We start from the raw sequence: 26,427 nt of genomic DNA on the forward strand, positions 1-26,427 counted from the left end.
CGACCCTGGGGCAGCACAGATCTTGTGCCAAGCAAATACCAAGGCTACTGAGTAATGTGTGATTAAGTGACCTGGATAATGTAGCTCCCTGAGTTTCTTTGACAGATATTTCAACATTCATGGACTGAAAATGCCTTTGGATGTCAGCTCCCATTCCTCTCACTCTTGCTTCTGCCTGATCATTGTCTTGCTTATTAACACCAGAGAAGGAGGTGAATAGAACTTTTTAAAAAGCCCCCAAATCAGGCCATTTATATTTAGCAGCATTGAGAAAGGGATCTGAGAGAATCTGTTGAAACTTGGCGTGAGATCCAAAGGGGGCGTGTGAAGTCTCAGATGGTTCAAGGCAGGTACTGCACAAAGGAAGGGCTCCAGGCTGTGTCCTGCAGAGATCAGGCCAGTGACATCACCTCCCGTCCACCTACAGATCATCCCTGCTTGCCTGTCCGCACCATCGGCAGAGCCTGGCTCTATCTTTTACCCCTTCTTCTCCAGTGTAAATGCTTCCTAGGGATGTAGAATTAGAATACTCTAGTTGGTAGGTCTTAACATAATCTATAATGATAAAGCACCTTACATTTGTGTACAGATTTCGTTTTCAAAGTGTTTTCATATACTAGCGTTATATCCTGAAAGCAAGGTGTTATGTATGGTGCCTTGACCCTGGTTGTCAGTGAAAAGGAGCAGAGCCTGGATATGAATCGGGTCTTATAAACCCCACCTGCCACGGTCTTCCCTCTGCACCTCAGTTCCTCTCTGTCAAGTGCAGCTTCTTCACTTCTCCAAGGAGGCAACTAAGGCCAGAGAGTTACTCAGGGGAAGTGGGATGCAGAAATCCTATGTGCAGCCCAGGGTTCAGAATTGGAAAGCACAAGTATGGCGGGAAACGCGACGCAACGCTGAATTTCCCACAGTCTCATCAATTCACCTTAACTTCAACACGGCATAACCGTAAATCATAAGGCTGTCCTGCCTCTGTGAAGTGTGGCTTGCTTCTCGTGGATCTGGGGACCATAACTTGGTCTTTTCCACATTTTTGTGCTACGTGGTTCTGAGTCTTTGTCATATTAGATTATCTCTCATCACACATACACACACGCACAGACACACACAGGTGTGAGCGCACGCTCTCTGTGTGTTTCTCAGCCCTACTTTTTAGTTTTAGTTATTTCTTCCTAGGGTGCGAGAAGGAATTCTTCTTCTTTTTTTTTTTTTGTGGTACGCGGGCCTCTCACTGTTGTGGCCTTTCCCGTTGCGGAGCACAGGCTCCGGACGCGCAGGCTCAGCGGCCATGGCTCACGGGCCCAGCCGCTCCGCCGCATGTGGGATCTTCCCGGACCGGGGCACGAACCCGTGTCCCCTGTATCGGCAGGCGGACTCTCAACCACTGCGCCACCAGGGAAGCCCAAGGGAATTATGCTTGATGAATCAAAGTATATCCATTAGTGGATTTGAGGTTGCATGTTCCTTTTATCATCCATCATAATTTATGTGAGAATCAAGTAAACTTGAAGAGGGATTAACTGTCTTTTCTATATCATTTGGGACACAACTGGCTATCTTTGATACACTCTTCTCATACGTTGCGCAGTAAATATGTTGAATGATGAAGTAAGACATGAACGTTTTAGAAAAAGGCAGGTCATTTATTAACCTTTGGGGGAAAAATTGGGGAGCTAAGTGCTGTGATCATACTCCCAAGTTATCCATGTGGCTTGTAGTCATTCTGATTTATGAAATAGGTCTTAATTTTAAAAGCCAATAATGTCCTACTGATCACAGATGAGAGTGGAGAAAAGAAACATAGGCAATTCCAGAAAGGAAAAAAATTCTCTGGGATGAGATCACTTGCTGAAGTGGGGGAGGTACCTTTTGCTGAGACTCATTCTCTTATCTTGCCAAAGTATTACAACATCTGAATGAACATGGTTTGACATTCTTATTTTAGAGTGTTTACACAGTTATTTTGATGTTCTCCTTTGATAGTATGCTTAATATTGCAGGAAAGTCTGTATATTTATCCATGGGTACGAAGCAAGAATCCTTCGGTAGATATTCAGTTAATTCGAATAAAAAGTTAGACATTCTAAGTTTGAATAATTTATGGATAAACAGGGACTCTGCTTATGAAAAGCTCTGCCTCAGTGAAATCTCCATCGTCAGGGAATACACTGGACTCAAAGGGCAAGAGTTTACCCAGGCATGGTTGCCAATGCCCATTTCTATAATAAAGTCACTGATGAGTTCCTAATTGCCAAAAACGGAGTTTCTTTGCTTTTAGCTTGCTTAGCCACTGGGCATCACTGGAACCGGTGCCGGCTTGAAGGCATCCAGTCTTTCCTGTGTCTGGAGTCTCACCAGAGTCATGTCATTTCTTCCCGTCTTTTGTCATTTACGATGAGTGCTCCCAAAGGATGCCTTAAACACCTTCTTCTCCCCATTCTACCTGTTTCCCTCGGGGATCTTGTCCAAGCTTCTAGTTTTAACTATGTCTATAATGCTGGCAGATCCCAGCCTGCACCCCCATCCTCCTGACCTTCCTCAGTTCCAGGCATCCAGCTTCCTACCAGCCCTGTCCTCTGCCTGCTGCAGTAGAATGCTTTCCCTCTCAGCCCCTCCAGCATCGAGAGGAATCTTCCTAAAGCACAGCTGATGGTGTGAGGGCAGCCAGAGTGGCCCGGTCTGACAGCTACTTATCTGTTACCAAGAAAAGGCCAGCAAATCCCGGAATTTGGCATTTATTGAAAGAAAGTGACATTTCATAAAAAAAAAGAACACTTCACTCTTTTTAGGTCTTTGCCATGAGATGGCCACGGGGCCTCCACGCCACATGAGATTTCACAGACACACCCTGTCCTTGCAGAGCACCGTGAAAAGTCTTCTGCGGAACATGATGTGATCTGTAAAGCCGCTCACCCGGCTTGCACTAACCACAAAGTGTCCCAGTTCATTGAAAGTGAAAGAATGAGGGCCGGGTCACCTCCCACCCTCCCTCCCTCCCTCGGGGCCCCTCCCTGTACTTAACTGTGTGTGACAGCTGCCGGATGTCCCTGTTGCACAGGGACTGCCGGGTGTTAAACACTAGCAACGTTTTTAAGTATTTTACCAACTGTGTGGGCAAAAGAAGTAGAAATCGAACGTTTGTTTCTTTTCCGTATTCCAGTGGTTTGCCCTGCGCCTCCATCTTGAAGATCCCCAGCTCCCAGATCTTGTAGGCAGGGAATTTTATATTCCTATCCTCAGCAACCTCAGTGTCTGCCCCAGGTGGCGCTTGAGAGATGGCAGGTGAAGAGTATATTCACTAAAGAATCCTGGATCTCTTCTATTCTCTTCAGTCGCTGTAATGTGAGAAGCATGTGTTTGCTGGAGAAAAGTAGCTTTTTTTTTTTTTTTAAGTATTGTTCTTCATTTTGAACTTTATTTTCTGAATTGTGTTGATAACTTTTGAAGGATGTAGAAGCAGGTTTGATAGGTCTCAGGTAATTCAATCACGATGCTTCAGGACATAGCTCCAAACCTTTTTTTTCACCTGTCCTACCTTTTGTAGGCATACAGACCTCATGCCTGAGATTCATATATGCCCTTTCAAAACCGTTGATAGCATAAGTCCTGTCTTCTAACTAGGAAGGTGGGGTTGTCCTTTCTGGAGTTTCCATTTTAAAATGCATTTCATTTGCTAAGTACAAAGTTGTGAGGTTCCTTATAACTCTGCAAGTCCTATCTGTCCTCCATCTCCCCGTCCGTATTCTGAGACCTGTCCCCCATCCACACCCCCTGAAAAAGCAGTGACTTCAGAAAAGTAGGTTTCATGGTATCTAAACCCTCCGCATTCCCACGTGCTCCACGCTAAATGCCTGCATATCTGTGTCTTGCGATTGTTTTAACATTTGGTCTTCTGCCTGGGGAGTGGGCGGTTCGCTGAAAGCTGCTTCCACTCAAGTCTCAGCAGAGAAGGCAATATTTTGTTATGAGTAAAGTTTCAAGCCAGGCTTTGGCCAGGGTCCTTCCCGTTAGGGAGGAAGAAAGTAGAAACAGCCAGTGAGATGATAATTCTTCTTGAATCGTAGCTCATTAAAAACCTCGCCTGGGCCTTCGTGGGTTATTTATCGATTTAAGCATCTAGCACTTTTCCTTTCCAGAAGGATTAGCATCTCCGATGCGATCACGGCTGGGGGAGGAGATTTTGGCCTTTGCGGGATCAGCTGCCCCCCCCGTTGCTTGTTAGCCCGGCCCGTTTTCGAGCCGAGTCTAGGCACACAGTTACGGGGTCGGAATGAGATTTCCAAGATTTATCGGTAATGAAAAGAACAGGTTGTACGGAAGACACCACATGGAGGAAACGAAGTGCTCTTAGGGGACGCAATTAAACCTGTGATCCTTGGCTTTTTCCAGAATGAACATTGCAGTCTTGTACATATTAACTTCCTTTTTGTAGATGTTTTAACATGTTCTGTTTTTGCCGCCGTCGAGCGTGGAAAGTGCAGCGAAATGGCGTTTCTTATTCGCTGATCACTTGCCACACGCTAAGCATCTGTGTTTCAAGTCTTACTGTGGTTGAGTGTCTGCAGTGGTAAAGGAACACAGATATTTTCTTATCAGATGTTTAAAATCCTCTTTCCATAAGAACACATTTTTCCCCTAAATGTACCATCACCTGCAAGTCTGGCTGCCTTTCAGCTCTATCTGTACAGAACCCATGGGGCGTTAACGCACTAGATTGCTGGGAATATTGGCTGTAAACCTCTTAATTCGGGTTCACAGTACTGTGACTTGGGCATTAAAAAAGTGGTTTTTCCAGTAGGGATCTCTTTTTGCATGTGATTAATACAGACTCACAGAGATACCATTTTAACGTATTCCTCTTCCTGTGCCTTAATGAAGGGCGGTGCTGAAAAGCAGTGAGCACCTTCGGGCCTCATTAGCGGTACTCACTGAATTGCTCTCCCCTATTTGCATGATCCACTGATCCGGTGTTTCTGGGATGTTAACCTGTGCATTTAAATTTTCACCATGCTTCTCCTATCACGGGAGCTCGGAGCTGCTCTAGATCTTGGCTTTTTTGTTTCCAAGATTCCTGAGACTTTAGCTGATGCAGCCTCTTGCCCAAACAGTGTTACAGACTCGGGCTGAGGATCTGGCCTGGTCCTTCCCCATGATCTTCAGCGATCAGCATGTCCAAGATGAGAGCGGATGAGGACCATTGGAGCCCGTTCACTTCCTGGGCTGTTGGGTGGTTGGGTGAGGGTAGTGGCACTGGGGGTGTTTTTGTGTTTTGTCTTCCGTTCCTCTCTGTTTGATTCTGAAGAGTCTGCAGTCAGTTGCAGGGCATTGAAGTCTGTGGAAAAAGCAATGGGGGAGGGGCCATCAGCACTACAGAGTGGAGGGCTGTCAGCTTCCCTCTCTTTCTGCCTCATAGAGTATTGAGTATTCCAAGGCTGTGTTCACTAGGGAGACAGGACATACCATAGAGGTACTTACACTCCCTGAGCCTCAGTTTACTTGTCCATTAAATGGCTATAATGAAACCAACCTCACGTATTTGTGAGCTGACACGTGCAGTTGTTGGTATTTTCCCCATGGGTCTAAGATTCCTTCTTCAGCTCTCTCCCTCCACATACGGATCCACTTGGAAGTCTGGTTGTTTAGTTGGTACTGGGACAGGTGGTCATTCTTCTGTTGAGGCCAGAACCAACCTCACACCCTACTTCATAACCGCCCTTCCAGACATGTTCCTCCTGTGCTGTGTTACCAAAATACAAACAGGGCAGACATGTGAATGTCTTTTGTAGTAGTGGTTGCATTGTTTCCTTTTTCTTTAAGGAAAAAAAAAAAAAAACGGTTTGACAAGAGACTAACCAGGACCTCAAGGAAAATGCGATTCTTGCTTGAGCTCTTGAAAATCTGTCCATGGATCTAGTACAAGTTCCATATGGGTCTAATTTTGATTATTCAGTTGTACAGGCCGGAAGGCTCCCTGCACTGGTCAGATCTTCAAGTGGCTTCATTGCGACCAGCACTATCTCCCAGCTAAGGCAGGATGCTGCATGAGTCAGGATGCTGTCCACCCCCTTCAGCTTGCAGTCTCCTCCTCCCATCAGTGCAGTTTCCTTGGCCCCATCCTTTTTCTTGATATTGCAGTTAGTGTTGAAAACATGTAAATGATAAGACTACACGTAGTATATATGCTGAAGTGACTGCCCTGAAGAAATTTTTTTTTTTTTAATAAGAGTAAACACTTTATTTTCTTTGTTGCTGTACAGATCACAATGATGGACCTGTCCTTCTCTGTCTCTCTCCTTTTCGTGGCCATGCCATGCGGCATGTGGGATCTTAGTTCCCCACATGCCACATCCCAGGGATCGAACCCGAGCCCCCTGCAGTGGAAGCAGAGTTCTAACCACTGGACTGCCAGGGAAGTCCCCCTGAAGAAATTTTTAAAGCTTTTTTTTTTTCTAGGATATGATGATCACGTTTGGTTTGTACTAATATGACCTACATTAGTAAATTAGTAAAGTGATTAGTCAGTGCATCCGTGTGGAACTGAACTGTGAAGATTGTTGTCTGTTACATTGAAGGCATTTGGCGTTGATCGTCACGTCTTTATGCTACAGTTGACAATGTGTGTGGTGTTTTTCTTTTTCTTTCTAGCTTCATGAGGCTGACATTGTGATCTTGGGCTCACCCAAGCCGGAAGAGATTCCCCTTTCTTGGATTCAACCAGGAACTACTGTTCTCAACTGTTCCCATGACTTTCTATCAGGTAAATGTCTTCAAATTGGTGCTAGGCCACTGATCAAAATAGGTGAGATTGCTATGAGAAAAGTAAATCTTCTTCAGAAGAGTCTGTTCCCGAAATGATGGTTGCTGTCAACATACCTACATAGGTAACGTGCCTGCCTTTTGGGTTGCTTGATGCTGGAACCACATTGCCGGGCAAAGAGCAGCCAAGGTGCCAGCTGCAGTAAGGGCCTCTCCTCCTCTTCTGTTCTTCCCCCTTCATCAGCATGTCCCCTGCTGGCCTCTAGCATCAAGCAGTCGAGTCGGTTGTGGCCTAAAGTAGGAAATTTTTACATGTGTGAGGTAAACTAGAAACAGTGGTTTTCACAGTCTTTCAAAAAACAGCTGAGGGCTTCCCCGGTGGCGCAGTGGTTGAGAGTCCGCCTGCCGATGCAGGGGACACGGCTTCGTGCCCCGGTCCGGGAAGATCCCACATGCCGCGGAGCGGCTGGGCCCGTGAGCCATGGCCGCTGAGCCTGTGCGTCCGGAGCCTGTGCTCCGCAAGGGGAGGGGCCACAGCGGCTGAGCCTGCGCGTCCGGAGCCTGTGCTCCGCAACGGGAGAGGCCACGACAGTGAGAGGCCCGCGTACCGCAAAAAAAAAATCCCAAAAAACGGCTGAATCCTTTCTCCTAAAGCAGTCTTGGGTGAACCTCAACACATAAAAGCAGATGAAAACACAGCTACCAGAGGGATGGGAATGGAGACTAGCTCCCCTGTGTTTGTAATTTCCCTTTGCAGTGACCCCCTCAAGCACTCCCTTGGAGCCACAAAGTCACTTCAAAACACTGTGAAAGTCACCCTTAGAAACCGAAGAGGTCTTAGGATGGGTGCTGGTATTTGATGGTATTTGCCAACGGACCCAGGAACATCCTGGACCGCATCAGGTCACCCTCAGGGTAGCTGAAGCTACGCCAGCCCCAGGGCACTCAGCCCAGGCGCCAGTAGGGACACCCTTTTCTCATTCACAGAAAGACACTCAGGCTAAGAGAGCTTTAGCACACCCAGCCCACCCCCTCAAGACCCTGAGTGACATGTGTATGCAAGAGACAATTGCAGAGGGAGACAGAGAACCCTCTTTGTTACCCATGGCCTCCAAATTTCAACATGTGGTAGGGGAGGCTGTACTGAACTGTCCAGGAGGATGGCGTTTTTTCCCTCAAAGCTGGTCAGAACTTGGACCAAAAGGAGCAGAGGTCTCTACCGGTACCACACTGGAGTTCTAGACCTTGAAACTCAGGCAGCCCCGGAACACAGAGTGAAGTAGAGAATAGTATCAAGGAGAAAATAAATGTAACTTCTGATCCAGTCACCTTGAGATAACCATTTTACATTTTTCCATTAAAAAAGCACTAAACTTAATTTTATTGAAATACAATGGAAAGAAAAGAAAGTAATATGCTAAAAGCTCTACTGAAATTCATTTAACTGTTTCTTCAAAAAGAGAAATAATGCACCTTCCTCTCTGGGAAATGTAGCTCCTCCCAGAATCGACCAATCAGATTAAAAACCCCTTGGAGCTGAAGGGTGCTTTGAAAGGAAGATGCTCAAGAATTTCCCCAAATGCTCATGTACTCAGTTCACAGATGAGCGCACACATGAATAAAGCAGTTTGAGGTACAATATAATACGAATGTAGGATTAATGGCTCTTTTTAGCAAATAGAAGGCAGGTACTAAATTACTTCTTTGAAATATATGTAATTTCTGGGTATAACTTCTTTTTTTTTCCCTGAAAAATCAATGCCTAACCCATTAATAGTGGAAATGCACTATAGATTTGCTCAGAATCCTAGTTGGACTAGGATAGTCAGTTTTGACTCTTTTTTTTTTTGCGGTACGCGGGCCTCTCACTGTTGTGGCCTCTCCCGTTGCGGAGCACAGGCTCCGGACACGCAGGCTCAGTGGCCATGGCTCACGGGCCCAGCCGCTCCGCGGCATGTGGGATCCTCCCAGACCGGGGTACGAACCCTTGTCCGCTGCATCGGCAGGCGGACTCTCAACCACTGCGCTACCAGGGAAGCCCTGATTGCACTTTTAAGTTAGTTGCAGATACAGAGACATTTCCTTGAACTTGTATCCCACTTAAAAACAGGGCTGATGGCACAAAGGCAAAGATGAAAAATGCTACTCTGATTAAATGGATGAATGTTTTCCAGTCGGTACTGTTTATGATAGCATTACATTTCTCAGTTGTCAAAAGTTTTTTTGTTTTGTTTTGTTTTCGCTGCGTTGAGTCTTCATTGCTGAGCGTGGGCTTTCCCTAGTTGCGGTGAGCAGGGGCTACTCTTCATTGAGGTGCACGGGCTTCTCATTGTGGTGGCTTCTCTTGTTGTGGAGCACAGGCTCTAGGCGCACGGGCTTCAGTAGTTGCAGCATGTGGGCTCAGTAGTTGTGGCACATGGGCTTAGTTGCTCCACGGCATGTGGGATCGTCCCGGACCAGGGCTCGAACCCATGCCCCCTGCATTGGCAGGTGGATTTTCAACCACTGCACCACCAGGGAAGTCCAAGACTTTTAATTTTAGCAACTTTAATTAGCATGAACATTTAATCTATGAGTAAATTGGAGAAAGGCATTTTCCCTCTCTTTTATATATAACTTTCCACTTTAGACAAATGAAGATCTTTTTCAAACATTATTAAAAGGAAAGTTGCTTTTATTTAAACTTCAGAGAAAAAGAATTTTTAATACACTTATGATTGGGTGAAGGCAGGGCTTTATAATGAAATTTTCATGGTCATCTTAATGGTGCAGGGTTCCCCTTCCCACCCCCCCCCTTGTAAAAATAGATAGAATATGGTGATTTATGATGAGGTAATTCTATAGAGCCATTTTATTGAATACCTAATCCCCAGAGAGATTTGCTTGATGGCTGATATCCCAGAAGCAGTGCTCGGAAAACAATTACACCTAACTTGTTGGATCTGTTCACTCTTCGATGGCATGAGTCTCATGTTTAGATTGAAAACAGGGACATAGCAGTGTTCAGTTTTCTAGCTATAAGAATAATTTTATTTTTAAAACAATTATTTCAAATGAAGGAAGTGGGCTGTGATTTTGTAATGCTGTGCTTGCGAAAGGTCAGAAATCATCCTAAGCAAAACCATTGCGCACTCTAATATTCAAACTTACTTTCTGATGTACCAAATGGGACAAAGGAGAAACTGGTCTTAATACTTGGGCCCAGAGAACAGTATCAAAACAGCAACTTTATGGGTCAGAGTAGTTCACAGCATCATTTTAAGCACACATAAGTCAGCAGGGAGCCCTGGGCTGCATCCCAGGACTCGTGCTAATCAAAGTTGCTAAAATCCCCAGGGTGGCCTCAAAACAGCTCCTTTCAGAAAAGGATTGTTCTGATTTCCAGGGAAAGTCTTATAACACTTTAGCCTTAAATTTTCCGATTGTGGCAAGTTTGGTTATTATAAGAAAAATTATAAGTGAAAGGCCATCTTTTAAAGTGATTCACTGACTTGTCCCTGGAGGAAGGAACTGTGAGTTAATGGGGAGTGGTTAGTGGGAAGTGAAAAGACCCATTTGGTTTGGGATGGGAGCCCTGCTGGACTCACAGACTGAGTGTGGACACCCCTCCGGGTGGGGCCCTGCCTCTACATAGGCAAGGGGGTGATGTAATGATTTCCTTTTTCAATTCTCCTTAGCCAAGAAATTTATTAAGAATGTATTCCTGATTCACTGAGTTACCATCTTAATTGCTTCAATTTCTCCAGATTCAGAACTTAATTGCATTGATTCCTACTACAAAAATGATACAGTGGTTATGATAGAACATTTTTGAAGTATACAATAGAAAAGAAGAAAGTAACTTCTGACCCAGTCATCTTGAGATAACCATCTTAGATTTTTTCCTATGAAAAAATTACACTCAATTTTATTGGATGGAATATAGTAGAAGGAAAAGAAAATAACATACTAAAAGCATTGCTGGAATTCTGATAACTCTTCTTCAAAAAGAGAAATATTGGTCCCTACAAGATTCTCCTAAAGTTTGAAATATGAGTGTATGTGTCTTTTGTGTTGTGTTTTAAAGTCTTCATTTGTTTTAGCCATGTTCTGTTTTATGCAAGACAGTGGCTAAGAGTATTGCAGAAATTATTCACTGTGTAATTCTGTAGGTGAAATAGTCTTCATTCACAGGGGTATTTGTGATTTATTCCTGTAACATGCATTTATAAGTTGAGATCACATCCTAGAATGTAGCTTTTTCTTATTTCTCCATCATTTAAAGATAGAGGTAAGAAAGAGGGAAGCATATTTCTTTTCCTTAGTGGCTGGATAAGAGCTTCAGGTCAGATCTCTAGTGGTTCAAAGAAAAGAAAACAAATCTCTCTCATTCTCTAGATTCTTGGCTTTTGCCTAAATATGATTTATAAAACTGAAGTGTTGCTAATCTTTAAACAACACCTGAGGGATATGATTTTCCAACACCCTTAATACATTTGACAATAGAACATTACAAAACACTTAACTTTTGTTTCTTGCAAAGAAATTCCAGGAAAATGGATAATTTAAAAGTAGAGTGGTCATGGACTTCCCTAGTGGCACAGTGGTTAAGAATCCACCTGCCAATGCAGGGGACACGGGTTCGACACCACATGCCGTGGAGCACCTAAGCCCGTCTGCCACAACTACTGAGCCTGCGCTCTAGAGCCTGTGAGCCACAACTACTGAGCCCATGTGCCACAACTACTGAAGCCCTCGTGCCTGGAGCCCGTGCTCCGCAACAAGAGAAGCCACCGTAATGAGAAGCCCTCGCACCACAAGGAAGGGTAGCCCCCACTCGCCACAACTAGAGAAAGCCCACGTGCAGCAATGAAGACTCAACGCAGCCAAAAATAAATAAATAATTTTTTTTTTTTTTTTAAAAGTGGCGTGGTCCAATATATACACTACCAAATGTAAAATAGATAGCTAGTAGGAAGCAGCCGCATAGCACAGGGAGATCAGCTCAGTGCTTTGTGTCCACCTAGAGTGGTGGGATAGGGAGGGTCAGAGGGAGATGCAAGAGGGAGGGGATATGGGGATATATGTATATGTATAGCTGATTCACTGTGTTATACAGCAGAAATTAACACACCAGTGTAAATCAATTATACTCCAATAAAGATGGTAAAAAAATTAAATAAATAGATAAATAAATAAAGAGTAGAGTGGTGGAAAAAGAAGGAAATAGTTTCTTACTTCAAAAAAGTTACCATTAGCAATATTTCTCTTCTCTAAGAGAGGATGTAGACTAAAGCATTTTACATGTATGTTTACTTTTCATAAACTTCCTAAGTGCCAACCCCAGTAGAATTCTTATAAAATGCCTCTGTGGTTTGAAATCCAGGTAATCCTCAAAGTTAATGCCCTAAAATATAATTTCTCAGTTTAGATGGAAAATTGGCTCTGTCACTTTTATGACAGGGATTTAAAAAAATTATCCAAGAAAGCCTGATCGTTCACAGAACACTTTAACTAGCTTGTCCTATAGGTGTTTTAGTCCTCCTTTTTATATAGGGTTGGCCAAAAAGTTTGTTTGGATTTTTCCGTAAGATGTTATGGAAAAACCCAAACGAACTCTTTGGCCAACTCAATACTTTGTATTCATACATGAAATTGCTTTGATTTTTTAATTTATTGTATAAACATGCGTACGATATGACAAGCACTTTACATTACCATATCACATTGAAATCTCACAAAACTCTACAAGGTTGAACAACATTAATTAACAGGCCCAGAGTCACAATTGCTAGTAAGCGGTAGAGGCAAGACTTTAAAGCAGTCAGACTCCAAATATGTGGCCCAATTGAGAGCCCCAGGGCTGTGCCAGGACCTACCTGGTAACCTTTCTGTAGCTGTGCCATGACATCCTAACTTGCTTGGTTGGAAACGAGAACATCATTCAGCGTCCTGGCATTTTACAAGGAACAATATGCTGAAAGTCTTTTTTTTTTTCCCAGGGAAGCTTGGATGCAGTTCTCCCGGTGTCCATGGTACTGGTCCCATCGCAGAAGACGTGGGTCTCCTTGCTGCCGCTCTGCGGATTCAGGTTTGTCTGACACAGGTTTTGAGAATTTTTGAGTTTGGAGCTTCAGTGAATAGTTGCTAACATTTGGAAGTGTTTTCTGTTTAGCAGACACAGTGTCAAACACTTTACAAACATGATGTCATTTAATTCTCAGAACAATCCTGTAAGATAGTGTTATTCCCATTTGATAGATGAGAAGATGGAGACTTGGAAAATTTAAGTTACTTGCCTTTGGTCACATGACAAGTATGGGGCAGGGACGCACATCAGGGTCCTCTATTAGTTATCTATTGATGTGTAATAAATTACCTCCCAGATTTAGCCATTTAAAACAACAAACATTATCTCAGTTTCTCTGGGTCACATGTTTGGAGCCGCGTAGCTGGATGGTTCTGGCTTGGAGTCTCTCATGTGGTTGAAATCAAGATGGCGGGGCTGTAGTCATCTGAAGGGCTTGACTGGGGCCAGAGGAGTCAAGATGGCGCCCTCACATGGCTGTTGGCATGTGGTATTTAAATCCTCTTTGGCTATGGGCAGGATGCCTTTGTTCCTCATCCCCTGGATTTTTCCATGGGGCTGCTCACGATGTGGCAGCTGACTTCCCCCAGAATGAGGGATCAAAGGAGAGAGTAAGGAGGAAACTGCAGTAGGTTTTATGACCCAGTCTCCAAAGTCACATGCCACCACTTCCTCTTTTCTTCTTTGCTAGAACTGAGCCACCAATGTAGTTCACAACCCAGGGAAAGGGAATTGGGCTCATCTCTTGAAGACAGGAGTGTTAAAGAGTTTGTGGACATCTTTTTGAACCACCGCTATCTGTGTGACCTAAAGCCCAAGGTCTCCGGCTCCCCACTCCTGTGCGCTAGGCTGGTGCTGAAGCCTGCAGTGAGGGTGCCGGCCAGCAGAGGCGTTAAGTAGCAGTAGAGAAACCTGAGCCTCTAATTAAACAGAAGCAGGTTTTAGTTCATTTCTTTCTTAATACATGCAATACCCAATTAAAAATTTTACTTCAAAATGGGACGTAGTGCATTTCTGTAAGGCATCTGTGTTACATTACAACTAAAGGCAAATATTATTTCTGTATATATATGTGTGTGTGTGTGTGTGTGTGTGTGTATGTATATATATATGTGTGTATATATATATATGTGTCACTGATAATTCGGTTTGCTTGTTCTATTATATCAACTGTAGAAGGATTATGCTTGCAATGGTGCAGATTTTTGGTGAAGCTGGGCATCCCAGCTAGCCTGTCATGCATTCTCATATTTCCCTCATTTTTCTTCTCTGAGGTGATGCTATAATTGTAATCCATGTACTTGTTGCCTTTAGTGAATACAAACTTTAATAGTACTTGTATCGCACATTTTCTTTTTCAAGAAAAATCTGCACATTTAACTACATGTGAATAAAATTAGTCCTGGTGTTCACTTGGATTACTGTGCAACTTATACTCCTTTTCATGACAGTATCCCTGAACGATATTCGATATTTTCATAGTTTAGATGTGTAACCTGTCAGCTTTTACTTTTCTAACATGCTTTCCTTCCTATCCCTATTGAAGAACATGGTTAGTAGCAGAAGGAGGTGGTTCCGTGAGCAGCAGTACAGGAGGTGGAGACTTCACTGCTTGAAACTTCAGCCTCTGTCCCCCGTACCAAGGTATTCAGGTGATTTGTTTATCCTGACATCGGCTCACCAAAGTGCCTTAGATACCCAAAGTTACCCGTTGGTTGGGGGCACAACTTGTGGTGTTATGGCTTTGATGGTGGATAATTTTCTCTAATCAAATTGCTACACTATTTTTTCTCTTTTTTCTTTTTCTTTTTTTTTTGGGGGGGGCCACGCTGTGCAGCGTGCAGGACCTTATTTCCCTGACCAGCGGTCGAACCATGCCCCTGGCATTGGGAGCGCGAAGTCTTAACCACTGGACCGCCAGGGAAGTCCTGCTGCACCATTTTTTTCTGTCATTTAATTCCTCCAAAATTAAATGATAATGAACATGTTGACCATATTCTGTCAGTTCTAAGATGTAGATTTTTTTTAGTTTCTGAAATCAGGATGCACCTTATTGTCAATGATGTACCCTGTATTCAGTGGCAGTGTTTTTTCTTAAAATAATGGTATCTTAGATTTGACAGAATACGGTAATGTCATATTTGGAATACGCTTTTCAGTGTTAGAAATGCCCAACTCACACGTCAGCTTCGTCTTCAGGGCCTTGTAGGTTTCTACGCTGCGGGTAAATGACCAACCAAACCAAACGCCATTAGACGTGGGACCGGAGCTCTGCCTTCTTCAGAACGTGGTGGTATCTGCTCTCTTGACAGGACACTCTGGGAGGGTCCAGATGGATATTTTCTTCAGCGTGGTATTTAATGAAGTGTGAAGTGGAAGCTACATATTCCCTCTGTATAAATTTGGAAATACAAACTGCAGGACAGTCTCAGCATGTGATTTTGGAACAATTCGCTAGATAAGCTATCTGAGCCAGGCAAATGCATTTTCCAGCCTCGTAGTGAATCCCCCATGGCCACCCCTCCTCCTGTGAATTGGCCCAGTCCCCTTCCTACAGGACGCCCATAAGTCCAGCGCTTAACCAGGTGATGCTGTCTGCCAGCATGGAATACACAGGATGTAGGAGATAACACCACCCGGAATTGACTCATTTTTCACTTGATAACCAGTTGCTTTTCAGAATTGACCTCTGTTTCCTTGGGCCACAGCCCAACACTAAGTTTCGATTATACCCACCAGGCTGGTGAAACCCTCCAAGCTATGTTTTCACACCTCAAATAGACTAAACGTCTTAGTTATCTTCTGTGTTCATTAATACATAAATTCCAAGGAATGTTCTTTGTAATATCATCCCTGTAGTTGTGCAATCTGTTTCATAAAATAGTTTTTGAGGTTACTTATGTTGTTATAGAACCTTCATATTTAAAAGTCAATGAGTGAATTCTACTTACAGAGAGCGGAAAAAAAATTGAGAAGGATTCAGCCAAATTGTGTGCAAATCCAAATAAGTTCCACTTGGCGGGAAAAGCCCCTAAATTGCTTAACCAAATTTGATTCCTGCAGCCACTGGGGAAAGAAAGGCAGGTTGAGGAGTTTATAAATCACTCAGAAAATCAAAATGATGTCACCATCACTCTTAAGCTAGTGAAGAGAAAACCGTGGAGGTTTTGCAAGAGTAGGCTCTTCAATTTAGGAGATTGTGGGAGGAGAGAAACAGAAAAAAAAAGGTGTACTCAGGAAGGCGAAATGAAGTGGGAGCACGGACAGTGAAGGCTGGGGTGCAGTTGGTGGGGGAAGAATCAGAAAGGACAATGTAGGTGGACCTGGGGAAGGGGTTACCTAGCTGCAGGTACAGAGCTCCGCCCACATCTGGGCAGAGGCACCCTTCCCCCTCTCCCGCTCTAGTGGGCATTGGAAGTAGGTTTACTGTTACCTCTTGCACCAGAGTCAGGCTCCATGGGGTCATGGAGGAGAACATAGGGTAGTATGAGGACTGAGAGATTGTCTGCGGAAAAAATAGAGCAGGGGGCTGCCTACCAGTGGAGAGACCGCTGCGCCGCAAGATAGGGGCCCCAGGGTGAATCAGGAAACTGCTGCATTGTTACACATCAGCCCTCAAGACCAAGTCACAGACGGACGGAGGGGCCAGACCCCCGAAGAAAGAAGCGGCTGAGCTCAGGAGCCCCAAGAGGCTCTCTCTGAGAAGTCTTGATTTTCACAGCACTCCTGTTAAGATGAGCGGCAGCTTGCACATCTTAACCAGTGAAATAGAATAGTTGAGTTGTTTGCCCAGCGACACTCTGGAGTTCCTAAAATTTCCTGTGTCTGAAGTCGAGCCTCGGGCACTAGCTCCATTTACCGACAGTTATGTAATTAATGAAATATTTTGAAATACGATTTTTGACTTGAGAGGGAAAATATGGACACAGATAAAACAAAAGAGTATTTCCACATTTTTGAATTGCCAAGAGACACATGTGGCTAGCCCAGTAATAAAGCATTATGCAATAAGCCCTCTATTCCTGGTTAAGGAATTCAACGATGACCCATAAAAAACACTGTGCTCTATCGTGGAGTTATCTTGAGGGGTGGCCTTTGGACACATGGTAATAATCCATCTTCTTTCCTATGGCAGAGGTGTATCCTGGCACCTGGGAAGAATTCTAGAATCTTTTAAGAGTTGCTTCTCTATCTAAAGCAATGTACCGTTTTCTTACGCACTTTAATTGTTAGCAGTTGTACTTAATCCTACTTGGGAAAAAGGACCACAAAGCCATTGGATCTAATTGTTGGCATGGTGTACGGCTGTTTTCTACTCAAGCAGCGACCACCTAAGCTGAGCAGACTCTCTTACCTCTTATGTTTCCCCACCCAGTGATATCGAGATTTCAAGAGCACAGACTCCAAAAGCTGTGGATATCCTTGCCAAGGAGATAGGGTTGCTTGCAGATGAAATTGAAATCTATGGCAAAAGCAAAGCCAAAGTCCGTTTGTCCCTGCTAGAAAGGTTAAAGGATCAAGCAGATGGAAAATACGTCTTAGTTGCTGGGTAAGACTACTTTTAAAATCTCTTACTGAGAAGACGTTTATAAAACTCTCTTCCCTGTTTGTATCTGTCACCACACCCCTCAAATCCATCCTCTTCTCCACCCTGACATTATTTTGTCCATTTCCCTTGGCCGTCCTTCATTTGACATGAGGTAAGCTTTTATTTTCAGTGTAAAACAAATGAGTCTCCTCCACAGAATATACAGTGTAACGAGTTCCTAATCCAGGACTTCGCTTTTTGTTTCCCATATTGTGTTTTGATCACCCTGGTTCTGCCTTGGATTTTTCATTTCGCTTTTCATGATAAAAATTAAAATAAGAATTGAAAGTAAAATATTTTGAGCTGAATGGGTTGTTTTCCTACTTAGAAATAACATTGGAAAATGAACGGATCATTGTGTGAGACTTAGACTTTTCGATTAGTATCCTTAATATTTATGAATTTGCGTTACAAAAACTCATCTCTCTTTCTTGCATTTCAGAATTAATATTGGGCCATTTACATTTGTGTTGCTCGTTTTACAAAAGGCAGATGCACAGTTTTTGTGAAAAGGAGCCATTTGCTTTATTTTGCCTCTTTTTTAAAAAAAGAAATACATTCATCAGCTGAAAAACAATAGAAAACAAGGGATTTCAAATATTTATTTAATGTGAGCATTAGGAGCATGCAAGGGAGCATTAGGAGACTGTATAACTTCCTTTGTTGTCTTGAAATGTCATTGCATTGACTTACTAATGATATATAGGCCAAGGCTTGGGGCACAAAACCCTGTTTGTTAACAGGCAGAGACATTTTTGTAACTGGACCTGACTTATAGTTAGCTTGGTTTTTACATATCTGATTATTCACGTAAGTGCTTTATTTCTTTTTCTGGTTATAAAAGTCATGCATACTTGTAAAACTATTTGAAAAATACAGAAAGTAAAAACAAGAAAGTATAAATGGCTGTTCACATTTGAGACCATCTTGACACAAAGGCAGTCTGTCATAAATGAGATCATTGTACACATGCTATTCTGTAAGCAACTTGATTATTTAACAATATGTTGTATACCTAGCTCCATGGGAGTCAGGATAGAGCTATGTTATCATTTTGCATGACTACCTGACATGCTACTGCTCACATCCCAGATTCTTCAATGTGCTGGGGGATAGGGCTTGGGGGGGTGGTAAAAATGCCTGGGATGAGGGTGGGTTCCATTCTACACATCTTCCCAGCACCAAGAAACATAGCTGTGGCTCAGCCACTGATAGTAAAGCATGTTTCTCATTCTTCTTCAAGTGTATTAAGGCAGAAAAAAGGTTTGAAGATATCATAGAGATGTCCCACAATTTATTTAACCAGTTCTCTATTGATGGGCTCTCAAATTGTTCCCCATCTTTGGCCATTATAAGCAGTGCTGAAATTAACAACCATGGGCATGCATATTTGTGCATTTATCCAATAATCTGCTTAGGAACAATCCCTAGAGATGAATTCAATTTTTCATACCTACAAATAAAGATAAAACTACAGATAAAGCAAGATAGCATCCATAATATCACCTCTTTAATGGTATAATAATTTCTTCATATCTCTTCCCCTTTTTCCTTTAGCCTCCCTCTGCCCCCCCCACCTCACCCCCCATCCCACCCCCCAGCTCCTCTTTCCCCATCTCCTTCTGTTACTGTTTTCTAAGAGAGATGGACAGCTAGAGTCATTCGGTGGCTGTGTTTTTAAGGAATTCATACCTTGCTGCAGCACCTCTGTTGCCTGTGGCTTAAACCTCTCTCAGACTTCCAGGTTCACCGCAGCTGGATTCCCAATCCTAATGGGATGCTCTTCAGCCTAGGACCCCAGCCCTGATGTCCCCATAACTGAGCTGTAGGAAACCTCTTTGAGGGGAGATGTGGCCTCACCTGAGACACCCTCTGGGGGGTTAGATCTGTGAAAGGAGCTGGCTGACGGCAGGGGGTGGGTACTCCTGGGTCCCAGAGTCTGGAGGAAACATCTAGTCGGTCAGTGTTGCTTTTCTGGAAGTGTGCTTCACGCAAGTTTGTTTACAGTGAATAAATTAACTCTGAGACATTAAGAACTTCAGAAGTAAATTTAACATCTTATCCACAGATTTGCTTCCCTTCTTCCAGGATTTAGGTGCTCTTGGTAAGTGGGTTTGCTGGTTTTCTCACCCTGTTTAAGGTAGGAATAATTAGGAAAACTCAGGAGGATGTGGTCTCAGTTTACGAAGGATGAGCCATGCAGCCATTTTTCACATGGAAGGGCTGTGATTTACTGTTTGGGGCTTGTCAGTATTGGAAATAAAAGCACAAATCTAGACAAGGCCCTGCCCTTCACTGGGAACACAGAATTGATACTTGTAAAACAAAACCTGTGATGGTATTGTTATCAGATTCCAAACCTGAAGTCATAACCTGGCCTCCAGCCACATGCCAGAGAGTGACCTCCAGCCTAGCCGCCTAGATTGCCACTACGTGTTGGTCCATACCCAGTAGAACATCATTCCACTCTGTCTCTGCTGGCTTTTATGTGTGTAACTGATCGGAAGAAGCCAGGCTGCCATGTCATACGTAGAAGCCAAAATTAAACCTGAATTCTCAAGTACAGATTTAACCCAAGGACGTCAACAGTTCTTTTTCTGAAATTGTGGTATAAATTCCCTTACATAACGAAGACCTATGAAGGAACAAAAATCAAATTGTGTTGCTTTCACCTGCATTGAAAAAGAAGCTGGGGCTTCCCTGGTGGCGCAGCGGTTAAGAATCTGCGTGCAAACACAAGGGACACGGGTTCGAGCCCTGGTCTGGGAAGATCCCCAATGCCGCAGAGCAGCTAAACCCGTGCGCCACAATTACTGAGCCTGCGCTCTGAGCCCGCAAGCCACAACTACTGAGCCCGCGTGCCACAGCTACTGAAGCCCGTGCGCCTAAAGCCCATGCTCCACAACAAGAGAAGTCACCGCAATGAGAAGCCCACGCACTGCAACGAAGAGTAGCTCCCGCTCGCTGCAACTAGAGAAAGCCTGCGTGCAGCAACAAAGACCCAATGCAGCCAAAAATAAATTAAAAAAAAAAATAAATTTTTTTTAAAAAAGAAAAAGAAGCTGTGAGGGTAGGATTTTGAGATGTATATATGCATCTGTCTCAGAGCTTGGAGGTTTTTAGAAAAGACATATAACAGTGTATTCTATAAGAGAGGAATGAACTCCCCTCACCAACACAACAAGAAATATTTTTTAAGTGTGTAAACTGCCTTTGTTACCTAATCTTTTGATAGCTGGATGTTTGAAATCACTTTAAAACAGCAAAACAATCATTTATAATCTAAAATGAAAACTTCATTTGAAATAAAATCACCTTTAATTTTTGTCAGGTCAGTTATGGAAAAGTGACATTATCAAGCCCTTATACGCATGGTTGCAGCTTCTTAAGAAATATGAATTACCCGTCCACATAATTCAAAGAGTCATGTACCACAGTGTTTATTGCAGCACTATTTACGATAGCCATGACATGGAAGCAACCTAAGTGTCCATCGACAGATGAATGGATAAAGAAGATGTGGCACGTATATACAATGGAATATTACTCAGCCATAAAAAGAAACAAAATTGAGTTATTTGTAATGAGGTGGATGGACCTAGAGACTGTCATACAGAGTGAAGTAAGTCAGAAAGAGAAAAACAAATACCGTATGCTAACACATATATGTGGAATCTAAAAAAAAAAAAAAAAGTTCTGAAGAACCTAGGGGCAGGACAGGAGTAAAGACGCAGACGTAGAGAATGGACTTGAGGACATGGGGAGGGGGAAGGGTAAGCTGGGAGGAAGTGAGAGAGCGGCATGGACATATATATATACACTACCAACTGTAAAATAGATAGCTAGTGGGAAGCAGCAACATAGCACAGGGAGATCAAGTCGGTGCTTTGTGACCACCTAGGGGGGTGGGATCAAGAGGAGATATGGGGATATATGTATATGTATAGGTGATTCACTTTGTTATAAAGCAGAAACTAACACACCATTGTAAAGCAATTATACTCCAATAAAGATGTTAAAAAAAAAAACTCAAAAAAAAAGCAGAACTCAAAAAAAGAAAAAGGATGTGGTACATATATACCACAAATAAAGATAAAATATTACTCAGCCATAAAAAAGAACGAAATAATGCCATTCATGACAACATGGATGGACCTAGAGATTGTCATACTGAGTTAAGTAAGTCAGATGGAGAAAGACAAAAATCATATGATATCACTTATATGTGACATCTAAAAAAAAATGATACAGATGAATTTATTCGCAAAACAGAAATAAAGTCACAGATGTAGAAAACAAACTTGTGGTTACCAGGAGGGAAAGTGGGTGGGAGGGATAAATTGGGAGATTGGGATTGACACATAGACACTACTATATAAAAAATAGATAAGTGATAAGGACCTACTGTATAGCCAGGGAGCTCTTCTCAATACTCTGTGATGACCTTTATGGGAAAATAATCTTAAAAAGAGTGGATATATGTATATGTATAACTGATTCACTTTGCTGTACAGCAGAAACTAACACAACATTGTAAATCAACTATACTCCAATAAATTTTTTTTAAATAATAAAAAAAAATAGATGGCTAGTGGGAAGCAGCTGCATAGCACAGGGAGATCAGCTCTGTGCTTTGTGACCACCTAGAGGGATAGGAGGGAGGGTGGGAGGGAGACCAAGAGGGAGGGGATATGGGGATATATGTATACATATAGCTGATTCACTTTGTTATACAGCAGCAACTAACACAACATTATAAAGCAATTATACTCCAATAAAGATGTTAGGGAAAAAAAGAAATATAAATTACCAGTCCATTAAATGATTTTTTCCTTTTTTCTGAAAGTTTTTTTTTTAATCTGAAAATAATATTGACCCATTGAATAAAAATTTAGCATAAAGAAAAGTAAAAAGAAGGAGAAAACGAAATCTCTCATTACACAGAAGTATTCAAAATTTTTATATTTCCTTCCAGGATTGTATCTCTGCATCTGTCCTTTTTACACATTGAGATCATGCCATAAATACCATTTTGTGTCCTGCTTTTATCCCTGAATACTATAACATAAGTCTTCTCTCATGCTTTAGAAGAATTCAAATGCCCAAATAATTTTTCAGTAAAGCTAAATAATAAAATATTATTGCACGTTTGAATTCATGTATAAATGTGATTTGAATATATCAACAGTGGGATTAAAATATAAAACCATGGGATTAAAAAAACCTTCTACTATTAATAACCCAAATGCAAAACAGATTAATTCATTTTAAAATGCTATTCTTCAAACTTCAGAATTTCTTATTCCATCAGAATCATCTGTATTTCATCAGCTACACTTCACATGGTATTTACACCTACACATCACTTTATTTGCTCTGCCTGACAAAATGAAAAGTATTGGGAATTGTTCAGGGAAATATGCCAAAAGAATCTTAGGGTCTCCTGAGTTTTACATATTTTCCTAGTTACACTAATGAAAAGGAATTTGTTTGAGAACTTGACTCGGAGTGCAGCTGCAGGGCATTGAAAGTGTATGCCGAATGGGTCTCCATCCACCCTTTACTGATTTCCATGCAAAAGTTTTTAGAATTTTTCTGAATCGCTTGGACCCAGCAGTTAAAAAAGAAGCCCAAATTCAAAGTGTGAACAGACTGAATTTCATATTAAAGGAAAATATTCACATCACTGTTTGTTTCTCTAGAGTGCCAAATACCTGATTTTATTTTAGTTTATTTTTTAATGTTACAAACCATTTTGGTCAGTGTAAAAATAACTTCTTTTGATTCTTCTAAGATTGTGATTTTCTGCCTTGTGCAACTATCTAAATATCTGTGAGTTTTCTTCTAGTTACTTTAGTTGCAGAGCAGAACAAAGGTATTTACAAGAGGCCAGGGACTTTGAACTATTTGCCTCAGTCAAGTGTAATGGGAAACAACAAATGGACCATGGTTATCCTTTTTTTTTTTTTTTTTTAATGAACAGACTATTATTTTTTTAATGACTTAGGACAAACTTTACTAATTGTTTTTTTTTAACATCTTTATTGGAGTATAATTGCTTTACAATGGTGTGTTAGTTTCTGCTTTATAACAAAGTGAATCAGCTATACATATACATATATCCCCATATCCCCTCCCTCTTGCGTCTCCCTCTGACCCTCCCTATCCCACCACTCTAGGTGGACACAAAGCACCGAGCTGATCTCCCTGTGCTATGCGGCTGCTTCCCACTAGCTATCTATTTTACATTTGGTAGTGTATATATGTCCATGCCACTCTCTCACTTCCTCCCAGCTTACCCTTCCCCCTCCCTGTGTCCTCAAGTCCATTCTCTACATCTACGTCTTTATTCCTCTCCTGCCCCTAGGTTCTTCAGAACCATTTTTTTTTTTTTTTTTTAGATTCCATATATACGTGTTACCATACAGTATTTGTTTTTCTCTTTCTGACTTACTTCACTCTGTATGACAGACTCTAGGTCCATCCATCTCACTACAAATAACTCAATTTCGTTTCTTTTTATGGCCGAGTAATATTCCATTGTATATATGTGCCACATCTTCTTTATCCATTTATCTGTCGATATGCACTTAGGTTGCTTCCATGTCTTGGCTATTGTAAATAGTGCTGCAGTGAATATTCTGGTACATGACTTTTTGAATTATGGTTTTCTCAGGGTATATGCCCAGTAGTGGGATTGCTGGCTCGTATGGTAGTTCTATTTGTAGTTTTTTAAGGAACCTCCATACTGTTCTCCATAGTGGCTGTATCAATTTACATTCCCACCAACAGTGCAAGAGGGTTCCCTTTTCACCGCACCCTCTCCAGCATTTATTGTTTGTAGATTTTTTGAGATGACCATCCTAACTGGTGTGAGGGGATACCTCATCGTAGTTCGGATTTGCAATTGTCTAATGATTAGTGATGTTGAACATCCTTTCATGTGTTTGTTGGCAATCTGATATCTTCTTTGGAGAAATGTCTGAGTCTTCTGCCCAGTTTTGGATTGGGTTGTTTGTTTTTTTGTAGCTGAGCTGCATGAGCTGCTTGTAAATTTTGGAGATTAATCCTTTCAGTTGCTTCATTAGCAAATATTTTCTCCCACTCTGAGGGTTGTCTTTTCGTCTTGTTTATGGTTTCCTTTGCTGTGCAAAAGCTTTTAAGTTTCATTAGGTCCCACTTGTTTATTTTTGTTTTTATTTCCATTTCTCTAAGGGGTGTGTCAAAAAGGATCTTGCTGTGATTTATGTCATAGAGTGTTCTGCCTATGTTTTCCTCCAAGAGTTTTATAGTGTCTAGCCTTACATTTAGGTCTTTAATCCATTTTGAGTTTATTTTTGTGTATGGTGTTAGGGAGTGTTCTAATTTCATTCTTTTACATGTAGCTGTCCAGTTCTCCCAGCACCACTTATTGAAGAGGCTGTCTTTTCTCCACTGTATATTCTTGCCTCCTTTATCAAAAATAAGGTGACCATATGTGCGTGGGTTTATCTCTGGGTTTTCTATCCTGTTCCATTGATCTATATTTCTGTTTTTGTGCCAGTACCATCCTGTCTTGATTACTGTAGCTTTGTAGTGTTGTCTGAAGTCTGGGAGCCTGATTCCTCCAGCTCCGTTTTTCTTTTCTCAAGATTGCTTTGGCTATTTGGGATCTTTTGTGTTTCCATACAAATTGTGAAATTTTTTGTTCTAGTTCTGTGAAAAATACCGTTGGTAGTTTAATAGGGATTGCACTGAATCTGTAGATTGCTTTGGGTAGTAGAGTCATATTCACAATATTGATTCTTCCAATAAAAGAATATGGTATATCTCTCCATCTGTTTGTATCATCTTTATTTTCTTTCATCAGTGTCTTATCATTTTCTGCATACAGGTCTTTTGTGTCCTTAGGTAGCTTTATTCCTAGGTATTTTATTCTTTTTGTTGAAATGGTAAATGGAAGTGTTTCCTTAATTTCCCTTTCAGATATTTCATCATTAGTGTATAGGAATACAAGAGATATCTGTTCATTAATTTTGTATCCTGCTACTTTACCAAATTCATTGATTAGCTCTAGTAGTTTTCTGGTAGCATCTTTAGGATTCTCTATGTATAGTATCATGTCGTCTGCAAACAGTGACAGTTTTATTTCTTCTTTTCTGATTTGGGTTCCTTTTATTTCTTTTTCTTCTGTAATTGATGTGGCTAAAACTTCCAAAACTATGTTGAATAATAATGGTGGGAGTGGACAACCTTGTCTTGTTCCTGATCTTATAGGAAATGGTTTCATTTTTTCACCATTGAGAACAATGTTGGCTGTGGGCTTGTCATATATGGCCTTTATTATGTTGAGGTAAGTTCCCTCTATGCCTACTTTCTGGGTTTTTTTAATATAAATGGGTGTTGAATTTTGTCAAAAACTTTTTCTGCATCTATTGAGATGATCATAAGGTTTTTCTCCTTCAATTTGTTAATATGGTGTATCACGTTGATTGATTTGCATATATTGAAGAATCCTTGCATTCCTGGGATAAACCCCACTTAATCGTGGTGTATGAGCCTTTTAATGTGCTGTTGGATTCTGTTTACTAGTATTTTGTTGAGGATTTTTGCCTCTGTGTTCATCAGTGATGTTGGCCTTTAGTTTTCTTTCTTTGTGACATCTTTGTCTGGTTGTGGTATCAGGGTGATGGTGGCCTCGTAGAATGAATTTGGGAGTGTTCGTCCCTTTGCTATATTTTGGAAGAGTTTGAGAAGGGTAGGTGTTAGCTGTTCTCTAAATGTTTGGTAGAATTCCCCTGTGAAGCCATCTGGTCCTGGGCTTTTGTTTGTTGGAAGATTTTTAATCACAGTCTCAATTCAGTGCTTGTGATTGGTCTGTTTACATTTTCTGTTTCTTCCTGGTTCAGTCTTGGAAGGTTGTGCTTTTCTAAGAATTTGTCCATTTCTTCCAGGCTGTCCATTTTATTGGCATATAGCTGCTTGTAGTAATCTCTCATTATCCTTTGTATTTCTGCAATGTCAGTTGTTATTT

General features: G+C 41.8%; 1 protein-coding gene across 1 annotated transcript in view; it reads left to right on the top strand.

Annotated features, from left to right (window-relative positions):
• Positions 1 to 26,427, top strand: part of MTHFD1L (methylenetetrahydrofolate dehydrogenase (NADP+ dependent) 1 like) — a gene marked incomplete at its 5' end in the record, with an annotated part of 196,300 nt that overhangs the window by 21,177 nt on the left and 148,696 nt on the right. Inside the window, 4 exons of the mRNA XM_082669412.1 lie at positions 6,649 to 6,760; positions 12,741 to 12,829; positions 14,373 to 14,470; positions 17,202 to 17,375. Of these exons, the coding sequence (XP_082525538.1) occupies positions 6,649 to 6,760; positions 12,741 to 12,829; positions 14,373 to 14,470; positions 17,202 to 17,375 (473 nt within the window). The remainder of the gene's footprint in view (positions 1 to 6,648; positions 6,761 to 12,740; positions 12,830 to 14,372; positions 14,471 to 17,201; positions 17,376 to 26,427) is intronic.

Source organism: Grampus griseus (genome assembly GCF_964374135.1).
Source record: "Grampus griseus genome assembly, chromosome: 13".
NCBI classification, from domain to species: Eukaryota; Metazoa; Chordata; class Mammalia; order Artiodactyla; family Delphinidae; genus Grampus; species Grampus griseus.